The 27,957-nt window shown below is 41.7% G+C and overlaps 3 protein-coding genes across 13 annotated transcripts in view; 2 read left to right on the plus strand and 1 right to left on the minus strand.

Annotated features, from left to right (window-relative positions):
- Nucleotides 1–2,603, minus strand: part of aplp2 (amyloid beta (A4) precursor-like protein 2) — a 51,253-nt gene extending 48,650 nt beyond the window's left edge. The window contains exon 1 of one of the 4 annotated variants that reach the window (XM_031863688.1): nucleotides 2,264–2,603. In XM_031863688.1, coding sequence (XP_031719548.1) covers nucleotides 2,264–2,335 — 72 coding nt within the window. In that variant the 5' untranslated portion in view covers nucleotides 2,336–2,603. The remainder of the gene's footprint in view (nucleotides 1–2,263) is intronic. The other 3 variants (XM_031863686.1, XM_031863684.1, XM_031863685.1) reach the window with 3 other exon arrangements.
- prdm10 (PR domain containing 10) lies at nucleotides 2,075–20,188 on the plus strand. Of its 7 annotated transcripts, none has more exons than XM_031863678.1 (24): nucleotides 2,075–2,718; nucleotides 9,817–9,949; nucleotides 10,220–10,381; nucleotides 10,701–10,760; nucleotides 10,844–10,948; nucleotides 11,268–11,442; nucleotides 11,984–12,225; nucleotides 12,380–12,580; nucleotides 13,014–13,086; nucleotides 13,430–13,547; nucleotides 13,649–13,769; nucleotides 13,864–14,139; nucleotides 14,264–14,275; nucleotides 14,475–14,819; nucleotides 14,971–15,126; nucleotides 15,221–15,400; nucleotides 15,482–15,592; nucleotides 15,789–15,989; nucleotides 16,114–16,257; nucleotides 16,478–16,648; nucleotides 16,867–17,004; nucleotides 17,104–17,275; nucleotides 17,386–17,483; nucleotides 18,728–20,188. In XM_031863678.1, the coding sequence occupies exons 2-24, from the start codon at nucleotides 9,878–9,880 to the stop codon at nucleotides 18,902–18,904; spliced, it is 3,510 nt and encodes a 1,169-aa protein (XP_031719538.1). In that variant the 5' UTR covers nucleotides 2,075–2,718; nucleotides 9,817–9,877; the 3' UTR covers nucleotides 18,905–20,188. The 7 variants fall into 7 exon arrangements, with proteins under 7 accessions (XP_031719538.1, XP_031719539.1, XP_031719541.1 ...); XM_031863674.1 differs by lacking the exon at nucleotides 2,075–2,718 and adding an exon at nucleotides 8,375–9,122; XM_031863675.1 differs by lacking the exon at nucleotides 2,075–2,718 and adding an exon at nucleotides 8,375–8,739.
- Nucleotides 20,189–20,826: 638 nt separating this feature from the next.
- Nucleotides 20,827–26,279, plus strand: LOC116392353 (uncharacterized). 2 transcript variants are annotated; one of them, XM_031863719.1, is made up of 9 exons: nucleotides 20,827–20,909; nucleotides 21,620–21,869; nucleotides 21,958–22,013; nucleotides 22,327–22,465; nucleotides 23,373–23,491; nucleotides 23,579–23,759; nucleotides 24,057–24,140; nucleotides 24,226–24,321; nucleotides 24,393–26,279. In XM_031863719.1, the coding sequence occupies exons 1-9, from the start codon at nucleotides 20,848–20,850 to the stop codon at nucleotides 24,726–24,728; spliced, it is 1,323 nt and encodes a 440-aa protein (XP_031719579.1). In that variant the 5' UTR covers nucleotides 20,827–20,847; the 3' UTR covers nucleotides 24,729–26,279. The 2 variants fall into 2 exon arrangements, with proteins under 2 accessions (XP_031719579.1, XP_031719580.1); XM_031863720.1 differs by having other exon boundaries at nucleotides 20,845–20,909; nucleotides 21,623–21,869.
- Nucleotides 26,280–27,957: the final 1,678 nt, after the last annotated feature.

Raw genomic sequence — 27,957 nt, forward strand, 5'->3', positions numbered from 1 at the left:
GGGGGGGGGGGGAGACAGCTGAAGAAACAAAAGCTCAGGCCCTCTCACAGGTATCTGACAAAACAAAACCGTTTACACAGCTGAGGTAGCTGGCTAATCCCAAAAACGCTTGAAAAGGAGGAACTGCAAAATGAGAGGGCCGCTTCGGTCCGATGACACCTCGACAATCGCAGTGGACAAAGAGAGGGACAATGGGAGGAGAGGGATTAAACCATCCCTGACCAACAGTGAGTGAGTCTCTGAGGACCTCTCACCGGCTCGTAAATTCAAGCTCAAGGTCCAGGGGAGTGCATTCAGTCAGCATGTCAGCACGGCAATATCTACCTCAGCTGTGTGTCTACAAGCTCATCAGCGGGGGCCCATTCGGCACACACCAGCAGCTTCACTAACAAACAGCAGCAGCAGCAGGCTGTCTCATCCTGACATGGTTCAACAATTGAGAAACGTACAGAAAGACTTTGGCTGCGTTTGTGTCCTGGCTGAGAAAATGACTGCTGCTTTGTCAATCTGAAGTCATGTCATTTAGTTGGGATGTAACCTGTAGAGAGTCATCTCTTGGGATTTGTAGTCTTCTTTCTCAAACTCAAAAGGTGTTCATATTTGTATTTTACCAAACAGATCTTTCTTTATTTCCTCTTCTGTAAGTCTTCAGTTTCGGTGTGCATTTGGAGGCATGTGCCAAAAAAAAGAATGGATGTAAATATCCATATTCTATGCATGTGATGTTTTACTGCAAATATATAAATGCCGTATCAAACAAAGAAAAAAGCCGTGCCCTTCAGGGACAGCCATTGATTAAATCACAGGAATCCTCAGCATGCACCCCAAAGTCAAGGCGCACAGCAGCCACCATACATTTCTCAATCTAATCTGGGTGACTGATCAGGAAAATGCATTGACTTCATCCATTAATCATCTCAGGAGAGTCTGTCCAGTATTGATCAGCGTGTCTGTGCGGTTAGGAAGGCTGGCTGTGAGGAGGCAATCATTGCAGAGGGGACAGGTCCTTGTAGAGGGAGCGTGCAGCAGCTGCATAGATTTTGTTGGGGACATAATAACCATTATTCCCCCCCACACACACAATGCCGCCCAATATACCGCCTCAAAATGGCCGAGGTTTTTGTCGCAAATGCGGGAGAGGGAGAAACATTGCCTGATAACCACTTTGCACAACAGTGCCTGGAGGAGACGTCTTGTTAAGATGTTTTGTCATGGTTGCTTCAGCAGTGAGTAAACACTTGTGTTTACCCTGTGTGTGTGTGTGTGTGTGTGTGTGTGTGTGTGTGGGGGGGGGGGGACTCTGAAAAAGGGTGCATTGTTATCTGATGACACACACTTCTGAAACTACAGGCATCAGTGTCCACGGGAAATAACTGGTCAGCCAGCAGGAACATAGGACATCAGGTAGGTAGTGAGTGTGGACACGTGTGTGTGCATATATATATATATAAATATATATATATAGATAGAGGAGGACCTGCATATCTAACAAATAGACTCCTGGGCAGTATTTTAATGGTTCAAATTGTAATAAGACCTACAAAGACAATTAAAAGACACCACTGAGTAAGACCAGGGGCCAACCTGTTGACGCAGGAAAAGCTGGATTTTGAATAGGTAAAAGATTTCCTCCTCTCTGTTTAATAAATAACATGCATAATGGACACAACTGGTACACGGAGCAGAAAGTATGCAGTTTATGATCCATTGCAGAAGTCCAACGTGTCCCCAGAAGCCCGTCAAAGCTCCTGCTGTCTTTCATTTGATCTCTGCAGCAAACCCTGCTGTAATTCCTGTTACACCTCCTTCCGGCCGCACATTGTTCAACTCCCATGATCCCATCAACAAACTGCAATCAGAGCTCAAGAATGAGGAGAAAAATGACCCGAGCAAGCGGATTCATATGGAACTAGCTCCGATTCTAGATCCGCCTTCATGAGCACGTTTAGACCTTTGCAACCACATATCTAAAGTGTTGTGTAGATCCTGACATTGGGCGACTAACGGAAATCAATCCCGCTACTTGTGCGGGATTCTCGTCGAGGGGAAGAAGAAGCCAAAGCCTGGTGAAAATGTGCAGTTACACCAGGCGAGATAAAACAGTGTTTGATCGGAGAGCTTGGCCACAAATGTCTCATGTGAGCAGAGGACAAATATACAGGCCGAAAAGATTTGCTTCTGCGTGAGCAAAACGGATGTTTTGCTCCCGGGGCTCAGACTAAACCTGCACGGAATAAAGCAGAGACCATTTCAGATGACATACCTCTATGTAGCCGGCCAGCGCCGGGACCACAATGCCCAAAATCAGGACGGATATCGCCGGGACTGAACCCATCTTCCACGATCTTCGGTTGCGCTACTGTTAATAACTTATATCCCGGGAGAGCTCTGCGCGTGAGGTGACGTCCGGGGGGAGAATAAAGAGCAAACCGAGTCCTGGGCAATAATCTGATAATCTTTCCCGGAGAGCGGGACGAGTCCTCCGCTTGTTTTGTTACCCGAGCTCGACAGAAAACGTTGGTGGCAGACTGAGTGTCGGTGTCCTCTGGAAATGTGGATTGTGAGTGTGGTCTGTGGGGCTGCTCTGCCTCTGCTGCCTCCTCCCTCCTCTGGTCCATCGGATCCACACGGAGCAGAGCGCGCGCTGCGCCACCAGGCGGCCGGCTGCAGGAGCGTCCATCAAACACAATGGCGCCAGGACTCCTGCTGCGACAGGAGGTCAGTAATAATAGTAAGTCTACACATGTTAACACCTGATTTATGAGGAGCACATAGAACTGCAGTCAAGTGTACTGTGCTGAAGTACACAGCTATGGGACTTCAAGTATTTCCGTTCTTTAGTCACTATATGTGATGTTTTATTTGCCACATACTCAACATATACGTCCATTCTGCAGTGAAATGCTTTGTTGCCTTCCAGTAATGTGCTCGACATAAAATATCACAAATAGCAATATATAGCCTGCAACAAAAGTAGTAGAAATAAAAACGAGATAGGTTACGATGAGATAAGCCTTTATTGATCCCGATAAGGAGATGTGTGTTTCAGCATAATGATGACAGCAATAAGCATAGATACATGGGTCAAAATAAAATCAATATTTAATTAGAAGTATATGGAATAAAACAAGAATAGAAAGAGAATAGAAACTATGAGAGAGCAAGAACTAGACTCAAAATTACAACGCAAGTATAGCGTTGGGAAGTGGACTGGAAAACGCTCCAAATTCAGGATTCATTTTGGCGAGGGAAAACTGGCATGGTGAGTTTCGGAGGGATCCCATGACCTCTTACCTTAAAAGGGAATGGAATAGGTTCTATTCAGTTTTCCCTTTACAGACATACCACTTTATGATAATCCCTTTGGTCAAAATTCAGTTGTTTTCACAGCCTAAATGTGTTGTTTTCTCTTATTCTAAATTGGGCTATTTGAATATTTCGTCATACTGGGGTCCCGAAACTGGAATTGCATGAATTTGGTATGACTAGCTGAGAGTCTTGTGGATCCAATGAGCAATTGTATTCCTATGGGATGATGTTAGACCCCATAGCCAATCCACACAAGAACATTTTTTTCAACTTGATATATAAGATGACCTGTTGTGACCTCTAGGTTTATCACAGCTCATGAAACTTTACAGCCACAAACTAGAGAGGCTGCATGCTTCCGCTGTAGGGTTAGTGACAGTGCGGGGGTCTCTGAGCAGTTCACACAACAGAAATGCCTGCCGTCCAATCACAGAACAATTGAATTCTTACAAAAAGCTTTATACTGTAAACCGTTGACCTACTATCTCCCCATAAAGATCCCTCTCCCGAAAAAAAGAAGCGAAAACGGGTCCGTGGGTCTCTTAGAGATAAGTGTATTTTACTGTAAATATTGATGTGCTTTTACTTAAGTAACAATTTGAAGGCAGAAAGTTTACTTGTAATGGAGTGTCTTAATAATGTATAATGTGGTATCGCTACTTAAGTAAAGAGTCAACATACTTCTTACTCCAATTCTGTTTGTTCAAATGCTGCTGAAGAGGCAATGCCTCTTCTTTGGGAAGAAGAAGAACGGTGCATTCAAATAGTTTTCTTCTCAAAGAAACCCATTTGATTGTAATTGTAGTGGATTAGACACAAACATATTCTGGATGTTAAAGACTGAGTAAATGATTCAAGCAGAGGGAACATTTTCTCTGTTTTGAAGGTAATGTAATGGACAAAGATCTCATTTTCTTTGTTCAATTGGTTGATTTAATAGGGATGTTGCACACATGCGCGTACACACACACACACGCACACACACATACACAAGCAAACAAACAACACCATCAGCCTTTTGTGATTTGATTATATTGTCTCCAACTCATTTATTTTCTTCCTAATTTCTCAGTTGCATTTTTCTCTGATGGCTCATTGAAAAAGGCGTCCTGTAAATGTGATGGTTGCTTCAGGCACAACACTCAGAGTGGTTATTCATTTTGAAACATCAGCTGGTAGACGTGTTTGAACAAGTTGAATTTGCACACGTTTGTTTGTCAAGTCTAATCATGGGACAAAAAGTTCAGAAGAAAACAGAGTAGATAATTACTTTAACGTTTTAGCTCACAGAGAAAATGGTCAAACTCTATTTAAGTGTTACTTCGTCTTTTCTTTGGCTTTAGGAAACAAATAGGCTGCAATGTGGCGCTCATTTTAATTTGTTGAAGGGATCCAACACCACTTTTCTCTCAACAGACTCTTATTAAGTAGCTGCACATTGATCCTAAACAAACATAATGGGATTAATGCAGTTTACTAAAGTAGTGCAATGGTGTCCAGTATTATTGATAGGGTGTATTATAGAAAGTTTCCTTAATCATGTAGTTAAAAAGCACTCTAGTCAGAGAGGATTTTTCTAATTCTTACTTTAAAACAGTCATAGATAGCATGTGAGAAGTTAGGGGAATAATTCCAAGAAACGCCTATTAATGTTACTAGTCATCATCAAACTCAGCTTTTCTGTGTGACTTATAGTTTGGTTCAATTGCTTAAACACTAAAATGAAACGTAAAGCACAATTATTGAGACTGAAACTCAGAGAGCAAAATCTCAAAAACTCTGAACTCATTTTCTGCTTTTCACCCAATTTGCAGTTCAACACATTGCACACATTTCTCTACTTAAGACACAGGAATCTGACATGAAGTCACATGTTTTGTATTTCAAAGCACTGCCATTCAAAATAAAGATAAAGAGGTTATTATTGTCATTGTAGTGATACAACGAAATTCCGTTTGGTAACCCTCATCCAGCCAGCAGCAGCAGCGAACAACAACAACAACAACGATAACAAACAATATACAAGATAAAAATACACAAAAGGAATAAAAACGTTACTAAAGTAATACTAAAATAAGGTTTGTGTAAACATTTGTTTTGAAATGCCACACCCATAGACCAATTGGCCAATAATAATTGCTTGATTGTCAATTTGTAAATCAAGATGTAAGCACTTTAAAAATACCACAGGTGAGTTCAACAACAATGGAAACCAACAGAGCAGTGAGAGGCCTCTTTTCAAAAATGTGTATAAACAATAGAAAAATAATGTAATTCATGTTTACTTTTTTTTGTTTCATCAAATGTGTTGCTGTGTTTGTATTTACAAATGCATGTTTGTATTGACTGCTTTTTATAATGTGGAGAGAAATACATATTTTCACCTGTGTGCATAGGTATTAGTCTTGTGTGTTGTGTTTGGTCAATATATTCATGTACACAATTTCGCTGCAAAATCAAACTCAGACTGTATCTTAGTAAAGTAGAAAGTTAAGTGTGTTAGATTGAGCACTTCCGTGTGTGACTGGTTCAAACTGAATCAGATCGAATGAACAGTGTGTGTGACATTTATAGAAAATGTAAATTACAAAGTGTGTAATTCATTCAAATTACACACTTTGAATGAAGTGTGTAATTTTGCAAAATATCTGAGGTGTCCCGATACTTTTGTGTGTAGTTGTGTGAATCGTGTGTCGTGTTTTATCAAAGTGTTTTCAAAATCGTGTCAATCGTAAAAAACTAATACTCGGTAGTTGAGGCGATACCTTTATAATCAGGAGTATACTGCCTTCACGTGGTAATAGTGCGTGGCGACACTATCCTTGCTCATAGTGTTTTAACCGCAATTGGAGAATAATTGTAGTTAGTCGCTGTAAAATGTAGTCTCAAACTGTGATTAGTAAAAAACAACTGAAATGATTTTTTGAGCTTGGTCTTATTTAATTTGAAAGTATTCACCGGTAATAGTCTGTTTCCAGTCTGTATTGATGATCGTTTAATTTTGTATCTGTTCTGATCGCTTGTTTTGTCAGACTGTATTTTGAAAGTACTTACCGGAAATTGTGGTATGCTGTCATTTCTGTACTATGTAACGTTAATCCTTGATTAATATCGTTCAATACAAATAGATAAATAAATAAATACATATATATTATCAGTATTCACATACACAATGAACTCATGACCGTGTGCTATTGTAAACTGATTGCTTCAGTTTGGCAACTTTATTTTGGAAGTACTTACCATAAGTATACTGTCATTTCTGCAATGACGCTAACTTGACAAAGTTAATATTGCAGTTATTCTCTGTGACCACCAGAGGGCAGTAAACACACGTGATTTAGATTTCGGTCAACCTCTTTGCTTGTCATCTCTACCTTTTCAGAATCAGAATCAGCTTTATTTTTTACAGAAAAAAAGACTTTTAGATATACAGTAAATAAAAAGAAACATTGCAACAGCATAAAGACGTCAGTACAGACAAGCAGTGATACTACTCGTAGAATACAATATAACAATAGATCAAATAACCTTGGTTTAATTTTTCTGATTGAAGTTATAACCACAATTAATAAACCCCGTTGACAGCAACACTCACTGATTCAATATATTATTATTAAATTCCGATGTTTAGTTTTATTTATTTTTTATTGTTTTGTGACGATTCTGAACGCTTGTTTTGTCACTGTATTTTGAAAGTAAATGGCAGTATTCTTTAATATCTGCACAATATTAACACTAATACAACTAGTTCCAACATAATTACTTCGCTTTATTGATACCTCTGAATATAAATGAACATAAATAATCAATTTGAAGATATACGATCACTTAATGAACGTTTGTACCAATGTATTTTGATGTTGAGTTTGAAAGTACTTACCGGAAGTATACTTATGTCTCCACTGACGCTAACTTGATGAAGTTAACGTTGCAGTTCTTCTCTGTGACCACCAGAGGGCAGTAAACACACGTGATTTAGATTTCGGTCAACCGTCATCCCATGCAATCTCTACCTTTTTGTACAGAAAAAAAGATATACTGTGCATAAAAATAAACATTTTTACAGTATAAGTAAGTCAGCTTAAGCTAACAGTGCTACCCTAAAGTAGAATAAAATATATCAGTAGATCAAATAACATTATTTCATTTTTTCTAAATGGTTGTACTAACAATAATCATTAAGTTAAAACCACAATAAATAAACACGTTGGCAGTTGCACTCAGCACTTTAATATATTATTATTACATCCTGATGTCTAGTTCTATAGCTTTTACTTATTTATTTTTAGATCATTCTGTTCGCTTGTCACTGTATTTTTAAAGCTCTCACTGGAAATGACAGTTTGGGATCATGTCTGTACAATATTAATACTAATACAATTAGTTCCAACACAATTGTTTGTCTTTATTGAAACATTTGAATACAAATGAACATAAATAATACATATACAGTGATATACGATCACTGAATGACCGTTTGTGCTAGTTTACTCAGATTGCTTCAGTTTGGTAACTGTATTTTGAAAGTATTCACCGGAAGTATACTGTCATGTCTGCATTGTTGTAACTTTACGAAGTCATGTTGCAGTTCTTCTCTGTGACCACCAGAGGGCAGTAAACACACGCGATTGGAGTTAATGAGTCCTTAAACCTAGAAATACATTTTTGCACTTCCAGTTCCCTCGTCTCGTTCATGGGTGTTTTTAATGTGTGTTTTGGTTAGATGCCGCAAACAAGGCCTGTTGTTCTACAGTGTGATAAAGACAGTTGCTAACAGTTCGCTAAATTATACTACAAAACGTCGTCACGCCGACCAGCTCTCCTCCACAGCCCTTTAAGTGTGTTTGTTTATAGCATGACATTAGCTTTTTATTTTTAGCGATTGCATTCACGCTTGAGAAATGATAAAAGTGGTGTTCAATTGTGTATATTATCATGCTGAACAAGGATCATAAAATTCGCCACAGAGTTTATCTTCTGCAATAATTCATCGTCCAATCGAAAAATCCCGTTAGCGTTTTGTCAAGAGAACGAGTGCATGCTAACTTCCGGGGTTGGCCCAAAGGATATATCCAACGTTTCTATTGGTTGTTCTACAAAAATACGTCATCCCTGCACCACCGCAGATTTAATTCAATTGGACGATTTGTATGTTTCATTTTTCCGATTAGCTAAACTTAAATTGACCATTAAACTATATTCAAGATTAATACACACATTGGCAGCAACATCGTTAAACGCCTCACTATATATATTATTAAATCCCGACAGCAATATATACTGTTTTATTCTGTTTTCCTTTAAAATATCCCGAATTGTTTTAGCCCTCGAGTAAAAACCGCCAATCAGAAGCCGCGCTCCATGGCGTTGCTAGGCAGATTATGTTAATATATGCAATGCAGCCGTCTCTGCAGCTACCATTCTGAGGTAAGATCAACTTGTACGCTTTCCACTAAATGTAAGAAAACTAGGATTTGCTTCAAGACTACTTGTGTAGCTCGACTCCTCGTTAGTCTTTCTGTTGATATACATTAAATGAGCGGGATGTTTTAGCTTATTTGAACCGGTAGGAAATGTATGTTTTTTTCTGTGCGTCTCTCTTCATGTCGCTGTTGTTGTTAGTCCCACCCAAAATGGAGCCCGGTCTTCCTTGTTCACAGTAGTCTTGAAGGGCTGGGCTCAACTAGAAATGGGGGACGGGTGGGTGTACCCAAATAATTCGGTCTTTTGCCGCTTGAAATCTAACTGTGTGAAACATCGCAGAATGCAGTCCAGGTCCTGGGGTCTGTGAAGGGATGAGTAGCTCTGAGGTCGGCCTTACTTTGGGACTATACGGCCGTAATGCTTATGTAGGCGGTGCGGTGAATGCCCGGGTTTCTCAAGCGCTGGTTTGTGTGGTATGGTCCAGTTGGGACTGAGAACCTGCGGGGTTAAAATAGGGGGGATTGAATTTTTTATTGATTATACCAACAAGATTTCTGAATGAGTTTACACAGTGGTGATTTTTCCCGGTGGCATTTGTGCCGATATGCGGCTGTATTTAGACACCGTTTCCCGGACTGGCTCGTGAGCAAACGTTAACCTTGTTTCCCCTCTTACCCCCGCTGAGAGTCCTGTGTGACCGCTCACAACACCAAGTGTCATGCTGCTTTATTTTGGCGTGAACGTCCTGTCAGCCGAGCATAACTGTGTCTGGAGAACCCAAAATATGTGTTGCAGATTGCACGTGGGGTTAAATTCAATTTGCTGAGAGAAGCTTCTGCAGTGCCTCGCAGACAAACAGCTTTTCTGTGTCTCGTGCATATGACTCTGATGAACCTGTAACAGTAGAGGCTCCATTGCATCACATTGTTTAAAATCCCATATTGTTGTGTCATGATTATTGATTATTCTCAAATGCATATTTAAATCAAGCTTCCATATTTTACACAATATTACCCGTTATCACCATGTAGAATTATTATTGTTATCGTTATTATGACTGTCCTCCTGTTGTCGTTACAGTCTCTCTCCAGAGTGAAGTGATCGGTGACGTGGTTGCCGATAGGCCTGGCAACTTGCTGCCATGGAGACCAAACAGGAGCCATCGTCTGTGTGGAGTCAGACTTCTGACAACGATCCAGCCAACGGCACACAGGTCTGAACCGTCCCTGTTACAGCACACTGTAAACATCAGAGGACGAGTCTCACAACTAGTTTGTTGAACACTCGCCAGATGCATCCTTCTGCCCACAGTTTCTACTGTATCCCAACATTCACTATCCACATACATAGCTTTAGTTAATAGAATATTGTGGGATTTTCCAAGTTGTGGTTCCTTACCCTCAGAAAGGACATGAATGCACCATCGTTTGTTCAACACTACTATGTCAAGGGCGGATTAATAGGGCCTTCGTGTCTCCTGCAGGTGCATTTTGAAGGCGGCACAGTGGCCCAGATCGTGTACAGTGACGATCAGTCGGACCGGGGACAGCAGCAGGTGGTTTATACAGCAGACGGGAACTCCTATACCTCAGTAGAGTCTGCAGAGCACACACTGGTTTACATTCACCCTGCAGATGGCACTCAGGTAAGAACACATCATTTTTTTTTTTTTTTTTTTTTTTTTTTTTAGAGCATACATATTTGTAACTGATATTTTAAGCATGTAGATGACAGAGGAACAGCTTGTATTGATGGGTGGGTTGGGTTCAATGTTTTGTTCAAGGAGGCCATAGCACATAGTTCATGACCGCATGTTTGGCACGTTTTACAAAAATCAGCATTAACCCTCTCAAGAGTTTCATTTATTTTCACTGTCTTGGTTCGAATGTGCCAAGTATGCATGAATGAATATGTATATTTCATAGCCTGCAAGATCACAGCTCAGTATTAAACTTCTCTTACAGAACGTTTTTGCTGACCAGCCACAAGTGGCTTACATTCAGCAGGATGGTACAACGCAACAGGTGAGGTTACAAGGTACTGTCCTGTCGTTGCTGTGTGCCACCTGGTTTTCTTGAACCATTAAGCGATGCATTCTCATCCGCAGGTCACAGTTCTGCTGCCCAGTGGACAGAACATGAATGCTGCCAACCTGCATGTTCTCAGTAACGTAGCAGAGGCTCCCCAAGCTATCCTGGAGCCAGTTTCCCAGGTGATGATATGGCACGACGACAGCATGTGATGTGATGAACAAATAAAACGTTTTGATTGATGTCACTGTCAGTCCCTCAGAAACAAACAGTAGATGGATGTTTCTTGACTTGACAACCACAACATTTGTTTTTGCATGCACAGAATATCATGAATAAATATTCTCTGGTGGTGTAAAACTATCCAAGGATACATTAATTTTTTACTTTTTTATTGCATTGTTACATCTGAACAAGCCTGGAGATGAGAACTTGTCAGCGTTTCTCACGTAAAGATGAACAGAGCAATACTAAAACTGTGAAATGATCAAACACACACAGGAGCAGCTGTCCGTGTCCAATTCGCTCCCCTCCATGGCTGACATCGCGGACCCCCCCACCAGTCTCCTCGGGGCCACAGACTCCACGGAAGATTCTGACGAAGATGAGGACGAAGACTCTGAGATGGATGACTGGGAACCTCGTCTGCCTCAGTCGTTCAACCCTCACAGCCTCTGTGAGTGAAGTCCTCCACAGTCGTAATGCAGTCGTCTGGTCCGTCAGGAGTCACTGGTGTAGAGCACACACAGAGGATGTTGAGTCTTGACTGTGGAAGTGATGCTTTATTTAATACACTCGGCTCACTGACTCACAGAAACCACATAACATAACAAAGTCGAAATATAGAACATTATAACACACAAAAAACAACTACAACTGGTCTAGTTCTGTACTACATTTGTTTTTATTGATAAGAAATGTAATCTGATGTGTTAGCATTTTTTTAAGTCAAGGCACAAATCTGCCAAATTGAAATTTCATTCAGAACAATGGAAATGATCGTAGCTCCTTCAAATCAGACGTTATGTTGAGTGTCTGTGGACACTTTTTAAGTAGAAAAACACAAACGACAAATAATATTTGCTCATTCATTTTATCTATCTATCTATCTATATATATATCTATATCTATATATATATATCTATATATATATATATATATATATATATATATATATATATATATCTCTTATTGATCTTTTCTTTGTGGCTTCTCAGGGTGTGACGAGTGTAATAATGCCAACCCCTCCGTGTGCCTGAAGCACGGCCCTCTGCACCCCATCCCCAACCGGCCTGTGGTGTCCAAGGCCCGGGCCAGTCTGCCTCTGGTCCTCTACATCGACCGCTTCCTGGGCGGAGTGTTCTCCAAGAGACGCATCCCAAAGCGCACACAGTTTGGTCCGGTGGAGGGACACCTGGTTTCTCAGAGTGAACTGCAGGACCACTACCTTCATCTAAAAGTAAACCGGCGCTCTGCACGACGGATCTCTGTTTGATTGCTTTTAGGCTCTCTGTAGTTGTGTAGCTTTTATTTTAGTATTTTGCTGCACTGAGTAAATTATACATCTGACATTATGTCTGATCTCTAGTCTGTGTTTTTGCTTGTTGGCTCAGCTGTGCGTGCTGGATGCAGAGACAGATGGAGAGAAGTCTGATGACATGTGGTTGGACCTTTCTGATGAAGACCGCTGTAACTGGATGATGTTTGTGAGACCTGCTGAGAACCACCTGGAGCAGAACCTGGTTGCCTACCAGTACGGCTCAGAGATTTTCTACACCTCCATCAAGAACATCCAACCCAAACAGGAGCTCAAGGTCAGTCCTGTGTAGTTTGTTTGTGTGTTGCGTTGTGCATACACTGTAATATAGAGAATCACATTATACACAACCATTTACATTTTTTTTATCAATGTCAATCAGGTGACAAGCAACTGGTTTCGACCGGTGGCCAATCGATCAGTGCGTCTCTGTCTTCATATGTAGGACTTAACTTAACGCGTTTCAGCTGTGTAATGAAACAAAGTTGTAACTCCTGTCTGCTCGCTGCCCAGCATCAAACAGCTTAAATGCAGAGTTAGACAAGCTGGTGAGGAAGTTTAGTTTAGTTCAGTCAAAAGTCAAATATCTAGCAACTTAATTACCAGATCTTTTTCTCAGTAGGTGACAGAGACAAGCCCGAGCCAAAAGGAGAGTTAATCAGTCCCAGGAAATAGTTGATTTGTGTTTTTCATGATATCTCCCTCTGCAGGTTTGGTATGCGGCATCATATGCAGAGTTCGTCAACCAGAAGATCCACAATATTACAGAAGAAGAGAGAAAAGGTGAGTCACTGCACATACTTAAGATCAACACCATCTATTTTTTTGACTTATTTACCAAACTTACAACACTCCTATTGTTTACGGCCGGTATGCTCAGAGCAGAGCACTGTCCGTTAGCTAACATTTTCTATACTCTGTAGCTGTTTTTTTTTCTTCAATTTTGGTTATTGTAAAGTTGGTCTTGAATTTAATTCCGATTGGCATTAAAAAAAGTCCTAAATCTCACTTTCCTTAAGCTGCAGCAGCCCTTTGTGATGACATGTCCCATTACAAACTGTTAAAACAGTAGGAGAGGTCAGTAGTAGTGCTTCTTCCTGGTCCTCACTTTCTGTTGTTCCTTCAGTGCTCCGGGAGCAAGAGAAGAACTGGCCTTGTTTTGAGTGTAACCGCCGCTTCGTGAGCTCTGAACAGCTGCAGCAACATCTCAACATGCATGATGACAAGTTAACCTATGTCACCAGGTAAAGCCCTTTTTTCCTCATCTTATTTTACACTTTTTTTCTTTCGTTTCTATCACATTAGAGCCCAAATGACCAGATTCCCGGTTTCTTTCCTCTCTCAGATCCAGAGGCCGGGGTCGAGGAAGAGGCAGGAGGAGATTTGGGACAGGAAGAAGACCGGGACGCCCGCCTAAATTTATACGTTTGGATCCACCAGTCGACGCCGGTGGGGAAAAGACAACAGTAAGGGACGCATTAATACGTACTGTGTTGATTAATCGATTGGTTAATTGGCTCTGAGAAATTGTGATGGACCCTTTTTCACCTTTTTAATCAGGAGATGATGGAATTGACGGAGAAGCCTCTGGAGGAGCGAGCGGACGGAGCTCAGAACGGGTTGACGGTGGTGGTGGTGGATATGGAGTCGGAGGCAGCAACTGGGTCTGAGGCAGAGGGACAGCTTGTCTCTCCTGCAGGGGAGCCGGTTTCAGAGTCCGTCAGCCCGCCCTCCGACACGGACGTGCCTGTTCCACTAAAGGAGGACCCAGCACAGAGCAGCCATTCGGACGCCCACCTCACCTCTCAGGACATGCGCCGTGCCAAGAGGATACGGGTAAGACTGCTGTGTTCAGCGAAATGCAACAGCGCTTTAGATACGTTTGTTATTTGGTGTCATAGTGGCCATGTTGGCTTTACAACAGTGTGTCTCTCTTCCTCAATGCGTGCTTCCCTCAAAGATGGATGTGCAGGTAGGTAGGACCAGGAGGATGGCAGAAAAAAAAAACATTCGCTTGAAAGATTCCTTTCATCATTTTCCCATGGTGTTACTATTCATGTGATATTTCTGGGTATTCCCCCTCTTTGCACACTACTGCATCCATCAGCCTCATCCCATGTCTGTTTGGGGTTTGCTACTAGTAGTTCCTCCCTCTCTTTTGTCCTCCTCAGAATGCAGCGCTGCAGCACCATTTCATTAGGAAGAGCTTTCGGCCTTTTAAATGCACCCACTGTGGAAAGGCCTTCCGGGACAAAGACAAGCTGGATCAGCACCTGCGGGTCCACGGCCGGGACGCCTACGCCTTTTCCTGCCACATTTGCAGCAAGACTTTCATGAGCGACTCGGCCCTGGAGGACCATCTGGTGGTGCACACGGAGAACCGCTCCTACTCTTGTCTCTTATGCCCGGAAACCTTTGAAAGGCTGGACCTGCTCAAAGACCATGTCGGGATGCATGCTGTGAACGGATGCTTCACCTGTCCCACCTGCAAGAAGACATTTACTGACTTCATCCAGGTTAGTAATAAATGTCTTTGGCCCGTTAGAACCAGGCAGTAAGGGTCTGAGAAGTGAAGTTAAGAAGAATTAAGGAAGGAACATTCTGTTTTGAAATAGTAAATTGACTTATTTACCCAAATTTCGGACTACAAATTGTTCTCTCCCATAGGTGAAGAAGCATATCCGCTGCTTCCATTCAGAGAAGGTCTTCCAGTGCCCAGACTGTGAAAAGGCCTTCTGCCGGCCGGACAAGCTGCGTCTGCACATGTTACGCCACTCTGACCGCAAGGACTTCCTGTGCTCAACATGTGGCAAACAATTCAAGGTAATTCTGAATAGATGGAGCATTGAAAGATAACAGAAAGTAGTAAATAGACATGTCAGTTCTTACGTGACAATTCATTTCCTGTGGCATTAAGAGGAAAGATAAGCTGCGGGAGCACATGCAGCGCATGCACAATCCCGACAGAGAGGCCAAGAAGGCAGACAGAATCCACCGCTCCAAAACCCTCAAACTGAAGTTGCCCACCTCGGACTTCGAGAGCTTCATGTTCAAGTGCAGATTGTGCATGATGGGATTCAGACGCAGAGGAATGCTGGTGAGCAACGAGTCACAGAAAGCTGTTGATAATGAAGTGGGAGATGTTCCAGTACACTCTGCTTTATTTTTCTGGTTACAGGTCAATCATTTGTCCAAGCGTCATCCAGACATGCGTATTGATGATGTGCCTGAGCTCACGCTGCCGATTATCAAGCCCAACAGGGACTACTTCTGCCAGTATTGTGACAAGGTCCGTTACCCCCATCCTGTCGTGTGCACTTTGAGTTTCTGGAGAAGATTTGTCATTGTGTTTTTTATTTTTTATTTATGTAATATTTGGTGAAAGTTCATGTCTTGAATCAAACATGCAAACTTCCGCTTCACCTCGAACTCTGAACCTGAGCTTTCAGTATATCAATGAATCTATCTGATGGCTCTCTGTGCAGGTGTATAAGAGTGCCAGTAAGAGGAAAGCACACATACTGAAGAACCACCCTGGGGCAGAACTGCCTCCCAGCATCCGTAAGTTGCGTCCGGCTGCTCCTGGTGAACCAGACCCCATGTTGAGCACACACACACAGCTGACTGGCACCATCGCCACTGCACCGGTCTGTTGCCCACACTGTGCCAAACAGTACAGCAGCAAGGTTAGTATGAAGCTCTGTCAAAGATGTTATGACTTTCTACAAAGATGGACTCATTCACAATTTTATGCCGTGTCTTGGACACTTCCAGGTCCCGGCTGATAACTCTCTTTGCTTGTTATCTCAGACTAAGATGGTTCAGCACATCAGGAAGAAGCATCTAGAGTTTGCCCAACTCAACAACACCATCCAGGCTCCTCTGACTACAGCGGTCATCAGCAGTGCTCCTGCAGTCATCAGTGTGGACAGCACCACAGCTGAGGCTGTAGTGGTAAGAAAGAGTAACAAATGTTGAACACCAACACTCAGTGCATTTCTGAAAATGTGTATTACATAAACAGAAATTGGTGATAGTAAAGTACAAAGCTACACAATGTAAATAAATGTTAATGTTATAGAAAACTGGACTCGGCAGCAGAATCAATAACGAAAGAAAGGGGATCAACTCGTAAACACCCGTATTAGAACTTTCTGATTGATTTTCTCCACAGACCACAGATTTGCTGACCCAGGCCATGACGGAGCTTTCTCAAACACTGACCACAGACTTCCGCACAGCTCAGGGAGACTACCAGAGGATCCAGTACATCCCAGTGTCTCAGGCAGGAGGCAACCTATCCCAGCCGCAACACATTCAGCTGCAGGTGGTGCAGGTGGCTCCGGTGAGATCCGGGATCTGATCTAGGATCTAGATTCGGTTTTTTTTTCAAAACTTTGATGTGTCCCTGAAAGGCTGACTCAGCATTTTAACAATATCCTGCTCTGCAATCAAAGTACTACACTAAAACAATCAGTCGATTATAAAAGACTTAAAGTTGCTTGTTCTGTGGTGGATTGAGGTAAATGTAAGAACGTACTCATTCTTTCCTGTGTTTCACAGGCTTCCCCCCCACATTCCCAGCACCCGACAGTAGATGTGAGCCAGCTGCATGACCCTCATGGCTACAGCCAGCACTCCATCCAGGTACAACACATCCAGGTCAACGAGGCCTCAGGCACTGGACAGGGTGCCGGCCAGGTAAATCCTCCACCCTCTGACTCTGATAACGACACACGTTGTGGGTCCCTTAATTTTAAGCTTGAAAACAGAATATTGCATCTCTTCACCCTCTTTTAGCCTCTAAGCCCCACCTCCCAGCAGCCCAGTCAGGAGCTGAGCCCCACCCAGCTGACCCCTGTGACCTTAGCTCAGAGCCACACCCTGCAGACCAGCAGCACCCATCAGCAGCAGCAGCAGGGGACCGTGCAGCACGCCTACATACCCGGGAACTGGAACTACCGAGGCTACTGTGAGTTGCACGCATGCTCCCATATCGTCCAGTCAGACTCTGTATGTTTTAATGGCTCTATACTGTAAGAAGGCCTCTCGGGTTAACATGTCAACTTTTTACTGTGGCAGCGTCTGAGATCCAGATGATGGCTCTACCCCACACGCAATATGTGATAGCTGAGGCCAGCAGTCCTGTATCTGGAGTCAACAGCAACCAGGTGAAAACGGTGAGTGAGTGCTGTCTGATACCTGTTAGATTAAAGTGACCGGTACATTTGGCTGTGGTTTAGGAAATCACTGTGATGCTGTTTCATATTTTTTACACCCGTGTTTTTTTATAGGTAAGGCTCACACTGCAAGTGTCACTCGTCCAGACAAAAGCTTCAAAGTTCTTTCTTTTTTTTAATGCAAATTTCAAAATATCACTATGTGCTACATGGAAAGGTAGTAAAAAAAAAAAATAAGATACTGAAGCAGAGACCTATTTAAACACATAAGAACTTGTCACTTAACAGCAAATTTGTCTTAGATTGAAGAATCTATGAACAAGAAAATGGTTTACTGCGCATCAGAAGCTTCTTTAAATGTATCTCAGCTTTTTGATTATGTATATTCAGCTGTATACTTACTGTAACTCTTGAATTAAATGAAGTTGTATGTGGCTCCTTTATGTCACATCTCTACTTATTGTTCAGTGAGCCTGATAAAGCGCTCGTGGAATTTGTTGTTTGCTCTTTCATTACTTGTGAAAAGTTAAAAATGATTGTTTCTCTGCATGAGCGTCGGGCGATATGATGTAAATATTGTGCAACGGTGAAAATGTGTCCACCAGTAAAGATTGGCAATACTGATTGGCTATTCTAACGTGATGCCGCAAATCCAGCTGCCTCGCAAGGTAACAGGATTTGCGCAGACATGGACGATAGTACAGTTGTAAATACAGAGCAGGTGGAGGCACTCAAACAACCCACGATGAGGAAGAACTCTGGTTACATGACATTTGCACACTGTAGTTTTTTGAAAGATGAGCAAATCCTACAGGAAAAAAATACTTTTTCTTGTGGTATACTCTAAAATACTAATTTGTGTGATTTATTTTTTTATATCGTCAGTCTGGTATTTATTAACGAATGTTAACCATAACACCTGAAATTATTGTTCTCAAGATCTTTAATAAGAAACAGGAAATAATCACGTGTTGAAGTGTGTTTTAAAAAAAACAAGCGTTTCATAACTGAATTTACACAACATTGTAATATATACTGGTACCGTGATATACAATGATAGAAGATCACCCACCCCTACTCTGCACACACATCTTTGAGAAACATGTATGCTGCCAGATGTGTGTCACATCTCAGACAATAAAGAATGAGAAACGGGCAAACATTCTGAATTGATCATGGTGGATTATTGGACCAAGTGAAACCCTAGTTGTGGAACTTAAGTCGTTCTCATCCCTGTCCTGCAGACGCACTACGTTATCTCTGAGGGTCAGACTGAACTGGAGACTAAACACACGGTTCCTCAGAGTACAACCCAGGGCCATGCGGAACATCTGGAGCAGCAACCGGCCACCACGCAGTACATCATCACCACCACCACCAATGGCAGCGGCACTAGTGAAGTTCACATCACAAAACCCTGAAGTGTGCTGCGATGAACTCTGCAAACCACGGACTGATCCTGCATGTATACCTCAGCAGCTTGTATGCTCATTGATGAACAAACACACAGTCGCAGGTGGATACATACAGCGCTAACACGGGACTTGATGACCAGCACAGTTTTATGTGTCTGTAAGATGATGAATGAGCTGTTGAGTTGCAAGCTGCCGGAACTTTGTGAGAAAGTTAAGTTATGAGATTTAAGTTTTGATTTTTAACAGAATATGTAATCAAAGACTGAACTGAACTTGCTTTAAAGACACAGCACTGGAAACATTTTCATTGAAACTGCTAAAAACAGGGACATTATATTAAATACAGGGTCCTGTATGGACCATAAAAACAAACATTTTACAGTCTTATGTGTGAGCTACTGAAGTGGTGGAAATATTTTATTGCTCAGTCCTGACACATATTCGAGTGCCCATTTTACATATTTGTAAAGTTACAGGAATTTCTAAAGTGTAGTATTTATAATGAAATACAGAACTGAAAAATACTGTATAAAACAGTTCTGGGGGTAGTCCTTTCAAACAGGTCATTGTGTTTATGCCTAACACCATCTGTTGAGTTGTATGTTACCCTATTGTTGCTGACCTCAGATGTGTCTATTCATTTCCTTTGGGAAGGCCTCAGACAATTCTTATTCATGTAGGGGATTGTCCTAATGTCTCCTAGTTAAAGTGTTACAATTAGAAACATTAGGGGACAGCATCACATGTTTGCAACTGAACAGCTGAGGACGTCCACATACAATGTGTTAAGAAGGATAAGGGCTTATTCCATTGTATTAATCTGTTTATGAAATACAACCAATATTGCAAGTGCTTCATTTGGGGCTGGTGCTTAAAGAACAGCACAGTGTCTTAGGGTAAAGGGGGTGATATTGCCACTCAGCATGTCTCATATTTCTTTCCCAATATGGTGAGAAAAGAGGAAGTTATTCAGAAGGAATAGCTCAAACCTTGCGATAGCATTCACCTGCCTACTGTGTGTTCATGAGCAAGGCCTCTAATGCTGGAACTTATAGTATTACATTACTTCTGGTACTTAGACTTTCATTAAGTACTTTTAATTTACCCATAAAGGCCACACCATAAAATCTAGGCTCTTGTAAAATGCTGTTTATGTGCCCATTATTTATATTAGTCTATAGACTTGTACAATGTAAAATATTGCAGGAATATTATGAGACTTTGATCATGTACAGCGGTGATTTTGTCCTTTTGTTTATGTGTTGAGAAATTAAATTGTTTTATATCTGCCCGGTGTGTTTTTCTGTTCAATTCATTATAAAGGTGTTGAACTTGAGGATCAAGCGATGCCTGAACAGTCTGTTCAGGTTCATCTTCAGATGAATTGGGGTATAATCTGTCTGGATATGATTCTTGCTCTCGCTGCTAGATGGCAGCATGGCCATAGAAAACAGAGAGAAGTTTTACAGCATTTTAAAAGTGACTAAAACATTACAACGGAACAGGCAAGTGTCAACCTTAATTATGTGTGAGTGATCGCTCATCCATTTGTGAACCTCTTTTAATTAAGGGTTTAATGCTATTCAGATCCAACACCTTGTTCACATGGTGTGACCTAATGACAGCTCGGTGACTCCCAGTGTACCTGGGCGGAGCAGGGCTTGTCCTCCACACAATTGTGATGAAGTATGTTTCACACATTCCTTCGTGGATGGAATGTAGGAAAACGTAAAAAGAAAACACCACCTAGATTGAACAAATAGTCCAGTAGAGCCAGTTTAACAAGCTGAACTAATCACATACCAAGCAGGTGTTTTGTGTTCAACTAATTGCTCTGGTGCAGTTTCAAACAGCATGTCGTCTGTGTTGCTCCGATGACTTGGTTGACAGTTTGCCACCCCAAAAGTCGAGGGGGTACAGGACAAGGAGGGAGACCGGGCTGTAAATGGATGAAGGAGGTAAAGGAGGACGAGGGGGGAGAACCAACTGAGAGGAGGCAAACACGGCAGAGGTACGTAGATCTGTGTGTCATTCAACTTACCTTTTACTAGCGTTTGAGTGGCAGGAGTCTGCTTACCTGCTGCTACATGGGAGAAGGTCTGAGTGAAATCTGCTCAGGTATGTTAACAGCAAATGTTTTTTTCTGCTCCATTAGGGAGACATCTGTCAACATGGTACACCTCTGGGTTCACATCTATCAGTAATGAGCTAAAAGAACTGAACTGACTATCAATTACAGTACAGTGCTGGTTTAGGGAGAAACCTCTGTGACTCAGCTGGACGCAACAGCTGGTCCATCATTATAAATGCATGTTGCGTGGCAGAGTGTTGTTCAAAACTTTATTTCAAATTCCAATGTGGATACCAGGATTGACCAAACTGTATGAAAAGTAAAGCAAAGAAATCTGTAACATTCCACTTAATGTCATGTGTTGCTATAAAAAAACATGCCTAAGACTTGAGTCATGCAAGTGCCATACAATGTTTTATCTAACTTTGATGCAAATTAAGGAGACATGTTAGGGACCATATCTCACAACAGAGATCCAATATGAATGCTAAAGGGGAATGACCTTAAGGCTGCGCTAATTTATTTTATATTTGCATGACCCCTTTTTCTAATAGTGTTCCCTTTTTTTAATTTCCAATAAAGCAGTTCTCACTCTCTGAGTTGCTTTTTAACGGTTTGCTGTCTATCACTCTGTTGCTCCATTACTCTAGCAGTTCAAACCAAACACCAGCTGTTCATCAGCCACAGCAAACATCTTGGTCACAGACACTGAGACGAGGCTGGTATGGTTTTGCTCCAGTAGGTGTAGTGTGGTCAGTCTGCCAGGTGGAGGCGACGCTGCACCCATCTCTGTTACTGGTGGATGTGTGCTGGAGGCTCCTGTTGGTGTGTTTGCTGTGGATGGTTCTGGGAGGTTGTGTCCATGCCCTGAAGTGCTGCCGGAGGCCAGGACAGAACCAGGTGAGCGCAGCGGCATTAACTGAATCTCATTTTACCCTGTTGTTGGATTTCTTCATGTGTTTATTGGGTGAGTTTGCTTCAATTTAAGGGGGAGTGTCCACTGAGGGTGCAGCAGGAGGTTGCTACTGAAAACAAGAATTTATGGTGAGACTTAATTTTACAGCCATTCCTCCATTATATGATATATTATTTGGGGATTTTTTTACAACATACAGTATACAGGCAATATGGACCAAAGACCTTATAGGCCAGATATTATCTAAGAACACTGTAAGATGTCCATTTTAAAATCTGCTATATCCAACTGCTATATCTAATTTAAATGCACCCAAAGTAACCACATCTATCTGTTATCAAATGCTTTAATTTCACTGTTTTATAAAATACGAGTACATCTGTAGTTGTGAGGGTGGATCACGTTTCTTCATTGACCTACCGATACACATTATTCCTCCAGGAGGTCCCAGTCGAGGAGCCTGGACAACATTGCTCCTCTGGCCCTTGCCCTGGCTGACGGCCTGCTGCTGTGTGCGCTCCAGGAGCCCCTTTTAGACCCCAGGGTGCCCCACATAAAGGCTCTCCTCTCCAGGCTGGAGGTAAGAGGGAGAAAATCTCTCTCTCTCACTCTCACTCTCACTCACTCTCACAGACAGAGGAGCCTCCAGCAATACCTGTCATCTCCTGTGTTTTCACTCGCTCTTTGCATGTAGATCAGTGTGAAGTCTTTGGTGGTGATATTAGATCAGACTTTGTACTCGGGCATACACTGATATTCTAGCCCATGGCAATACACACTGCTGCTGTCTTCTGCACTCCGAATCAACCCGATTGGCAGAGGAGAGACATTTTAATTACATGTCTCCTTATGTATTTCCTGTTTGCATTTTAGCACTTACCATGAATGTGGCTCTATGATAGCAGTGTCAGTGATTCTGTTAGCCTGTTGGTCTAATATTCTTTAATTTAAGCTGCAGGTCAACATTTTTATTGGTAGAATATCTCAAAAAGTACTGACCAAAACCTGCTGTAACTTTGTGAGTTTAATGCTCACTAAAGTGCTGTCATGCTGGGTTAAGAACCCTGTCCTCCTGCATCAGCCTCAGGCTTACCTTTTTGTGCCATCAACATTACAATCTCAAAAACCCACGGAGCTGTTTCCCTTTCTTTCTGTTTTTAGAATGTTCCAAAAATGTATTATTTAAATGACTATTGCAGAATCACTATAGATTTTATGTTTGTGGCATTTTTAAACTGTGTGAAAATATTTCTTTGGACATTTGCATGTGTAGAACAGATGTGTCAGTGGAGAATGAATATACAATTCAACAAGTAGATTCCAACACACTGTCCCCATCTCTTGAAATTTTTATGTGAGCATTATAAACGCAAATAAATTTAAGTATGACTTTCGATGGGTATTGATGCATACATTTTGCAGAGGAAGTTTTAAGAACCTCCACAAAACTAAACCCGGCCCTCTCAATCTTCTATTTTTCACTGTAGTCAGTGTGTCACACTCTTGAAAAGGCTGGTATTGGTTCAGAGGTGACATTGGAGGATATGGACCAAGACTCTATACTGATAGACAAAGTGAAGCTGATCCACACATACCTGCGGCAGAGGTAAGGTTCAACCTCCAGTGTACATGCCATCTGCTTTCTTGGAAACTTTGTTCAGTTGGATTAATATCACACATTCCCTTCGGATAGGTCGAGCTCACTGTGTAGACTCATCCAGGTGCAGGGGGATTTCGAAACTACTGCGAAGGATGTGCTGGAGGGCCTAGAAGGCCTCTGGGCTCAGCTGGAGGAGCTCCACACTGGGGTCACGCTCACCAAAGAGAGGAGCCTAGGCCACGGAGACCTGGCCTCTGCCCAGACAGACACAGAGGTAAGCATGTGTGAAGGTCTGTCTGCAGTTGTGCAGTACTGGTATTATAATGTACCAGTGTAATGTTAAGTTTTGCCTATATGCTGTTGATATAACACATTATCCTACACAGAGGTGATTAAAAGGGCTTACAGGCAAAGAAAGAAAGAAGTATAAAAGTAAGATAAATAATAGTACAGACAAGCCTACAATGATAAGTTGTCTTCTTTGTTTTAGTTTCTTTTACGAACCATGAATCATTGACATTTTCCTTGTGCATTGAGTGTTATTTGTAATACTCTTATGTCTTTGGCAAAGACTTTGTTTGCAGTCTTGGTTCACTACAGGAACAGACTTCAGTGCTGCCAGGCTCAGCTGAACGACAGCACACAATTGGTGCAGGTAAAGTTCTCCTCACTCAAGAAAAGTCAACTTCTGATATTTTGTGATGTCTTCACTCAGAAATCCCCTCTGCCCTGTCCCACAGGAGTTAACGTGGCGTCACACGCAAATAAGCAACAGTGTGAGCAGCACCAGTGAGTCAGTGTGGCCAGAGCTGTTGCTTCAGTCCAACATTGAGCAGGTACAATTAACTCAAACATTGTCCATAGGTTTAGAAACCCCCCCGGACTAAAAACTCTTCTCCCTTTACAGTTTGACAAGGTGCAGGAGAGTTTCATTACCCTGGAACAACAGACCTCTACGTTCCAGGCTCACTTAGAGGGACTTGGAAAGGCGAATCAGGAGAGAGACAGAGGGCCTCTCGATCAGGCCAATGGGGCCTGTGCAATACCTGCACAGACTTCCCTACATCTCCAGAATGGAAGCACAACTCACGAGAAGCACCGTAACTCCACCTCTGCATCCACATCTGTCTCCTCAATGGAAATCGACACAGAAATAGACAGTCTTCTCTCACTGTGTAAGAGGTCGGCTCTGCAGTTCACCTCCAGTATCGGACGCCTGAGTAAATCTGGAAGGAGGAAGTGAATGTTATTGGACTATACTTGGTATATGCACCAGGAATTTAGTAAATAGGTTTTAATTTACAATGGAGACTATTTTCAAATGTAGATCATTTGCTGATTGTCTGAAAAAAAAGATAATTTATTGCTTTCTATGTTTGAGAGAGAGAGAGAGAGAGAGAGAGAATTTTGCTTACATTTTTCATTTCAAAGACTGTGCATGATCCTATCAGTATTTTTCCCATTTACTGAATTTCAAACACAAGGGGGCACACTTTCACCAGTTATGACAAACATAAACCTTTGTCTCAAATCACTTATTCAACAAACTTTATCATAATATCAAACCATTTATATACCCTATAGGCATCTAAAATCTCTGTCTGCAACAAGGGACCATTGGCCTGACCTTTTCCTGTCAATCAACTTTATTTGAGGAAATTGTTGGACAGGCTTCTCAAACATATGGCCCATAAATGTGTTTCTCCAAGATCAGAACAGCCAGCCACAACTTGTCTGAAGAATCTCAAGTGATGAATGACATTTAGTCATGTTTCATTTACTAATTAATTGCGTCATCCATCCTATTTGTACTTAAACGGAGTAATATTGGATCTGATGATGCGTTTTTTCGTTAAGCCACCACTTGCTTTTTTAACCAAGTAAAAAGTTTTTGTTTAAATATTTATCTATACATTTAACAAGCACTTTCTTCGAATGTGCAGGAGCAATAGGTTTCAGGTTGAGAAATTCTGGACTTTTTACTATTCCAGAAGAATTTTTTGTTCTATCTCGAGTGGCCATGATGACTTGGGCTTTTCAAAGCAGGGATATTTTAGCGCAGAGGGGGGAGAGGAAGGGGGAATTGGAGGTCAACGCCGGAAGCGCTTCTGTTACTAAAAACTGAGCAGCCCTTTAGACCTTCTCGAAAGACATGAATGTCTTTGATCCAAATTCAATTACCCTGCAGCACCGACACTGATGGCATGGAAGTCGACATAGTTTTCTCCACCAGATCCTGACTTTTCTTACCGGACCGAACAGGATTTCTGATGAGAATCAATTCATTCATTGCTGCCGTTATGTGCTAATAGAAGGGAGTCTGTACAGTATACATGCCGTGGATGTCATTTGACCATGAACTTGCCCACCATCTGCCAGATCCTGCATCTGTCCGATTCCCTCACACTGGGGCAGTGATTGGAAGAGGTGGGGCCGACCTCTGGGGAATCTGGATGAAAGGAATGCAAGCTGATCGCTGCAGGATCCGAGCTGTCACAACTCCGAAGACACAAACACACCATGTCTGGACAGAGAGTGGGACGTAAAGACTGCGAGAGAAAGATGTGTTTGGTGACGTGACGTTAGTGACAAGGGCTAATAATAATAATTGACATGCCCCATGAATATGTTGAATTTGTGCACGGATCAGTCATGAATACACACATAATAGTCTTAGAGGCTTGCTTAGAATAACAATGACCACATTTGCTTTGAGGTTCAATAGTCAAAAGTAAACAGAACTTTTTGAATTGATTTATTGAGTGCTTTAATAAATGACTAGAAGAATTAGGAGTTGATTCTATTAAATGTGAATAAAAAAGTGTCTCAAATACAAAACAAGCCCTACTTTGCGAGCTGGTGGGGAACATCCCGGTCCTGTCCAGATGAACTCATACTTCACATTGCTGGCATGTGATGTCATGACCAGCAGAGGGACAGCATCTTGGAGAGCAGGGCACCCACCAGCTATCTGCTCGTTGAGAATGTAAGAGTAAGCTAATGAAATTACCACAGGCTTTGTTTAGTTACACTAAAAAATTGATGACTAGCTTCCTCATGGGCCACTCCAGTCCTGGAGGAGAGGATATTTCAAAGCTAGCTCAAGTGTGTGTTGTTTCAGAAAATATGGTTCATGGCAGAGGTCAATCCCTCACCTTATCCTGACAATTACTCAAGATCGTGTTTCACTGGTGTACACATTGCACACATTTGTGCTGATCCCTCCTCTGATGGCACTGCAAGACACCATACAGTGGTGTGGACGCTTGCTATCTAATATAAACAAACTCAAGGAACTTGTCACAAAACTTGAGAGCACTGTTAAATAATCCACCTTAAATGCCAGTTAAAGATTAGGCACAATGTTAATGTGCAACATTTTATTCAACAAAATTTAGTACGTACCAAACAGAGGAAACATACACAGAGCCACCAAATAAAGGCAAGAACAACTAAGAACACTGTAAAGAATGATAAAGTGTGTGTGTGTGTGTGTGTTTGTGAGTGTTTGTGAGTGTGTGTGTGTGTGTGTGTGAGAGTGTGCGTGGATGGTGGGGGTCCTGTTAACCTTTTAACTTAATGGCAGTGACATTTCCCAGGTTGAGATATGGCATCGGCCTGTGAAAAAGGCTGTGACTTCATCCGATGATCGGAGGAATGTGACAACGATATTCCCTCTACAAAATATCACACAGCAGTGAAAGGTAAAGCATGTAACCTAAAATCATCAAAATCACATTTTGTAAAACAAGTGAAAACACCTTATAAACTCATTTATAAGGTGAACTCATTTCAAATTTGTGTCCTGTTTCAGGACAACTTGACTTGTTTTACAGGTTTTCTAGAAATGTCAACATAGTAACATTTAAAATGAATAAATACACCTAACAAGTCTGTTTGTATTAGATCTTCAATAATGGATAAAAATTGAGATTTTGTGTAGTGTAGCAACCCAGTTTGACACGATCACAATAAACGAAAGGAAATAAGGTGTTTATGATGAAATTCGATTTTGTGTGGCTGTGATATCAGCAAGAGGTACCAAATGCTGAATACAGAAACAAAATATTTTTCCAATATATTGTTCATGTACAAGTCCACCAGATGCATCACTAACAAATAGGATTCACATTTGTTTTAATGCTTTTTTCTCCTTTTTCAGTCGTGAAACATGTTTGTGTCAAACATGAACAACAAATGTTTGCTGGTGGCACATTTGGCATTATAGTCTACATAAAACCACTGCATGTCTGCATATTCCTTTATTTTAATCATAGCCAAGAACTGTAAGTCAAATTTAAGATATTATACAAAAAGCAAAGTCCTCCCGGTGAATCACAAACAAAACGCGTCACTTCTATTCAAGAGCTGGACACAGATAATGGAGGGCCATCCCACTTTTAACCAGAGGCTGTTGGAAACGGAATGGACAGCTGCACATTGAGACAAAACATCAAAACACCAGCCACAGA

This window comes from Anarrhichthys ocellatus, unplaced genomic scaffold (genome assembly GCF_004355925.1).
Source record: "Anarrhichthys ocellatus isolate YVR2014 unplaced genomic scaffold, GSC_Weel_1.0 scaffold29, whole genome shotgun sequence".
NCBI lineage: Eukaryota > Metazoa > Chordata > Actinopteri > Perciformes > Anarhichadidae > Anarrhichthys > Anarrhichthys ocellatus.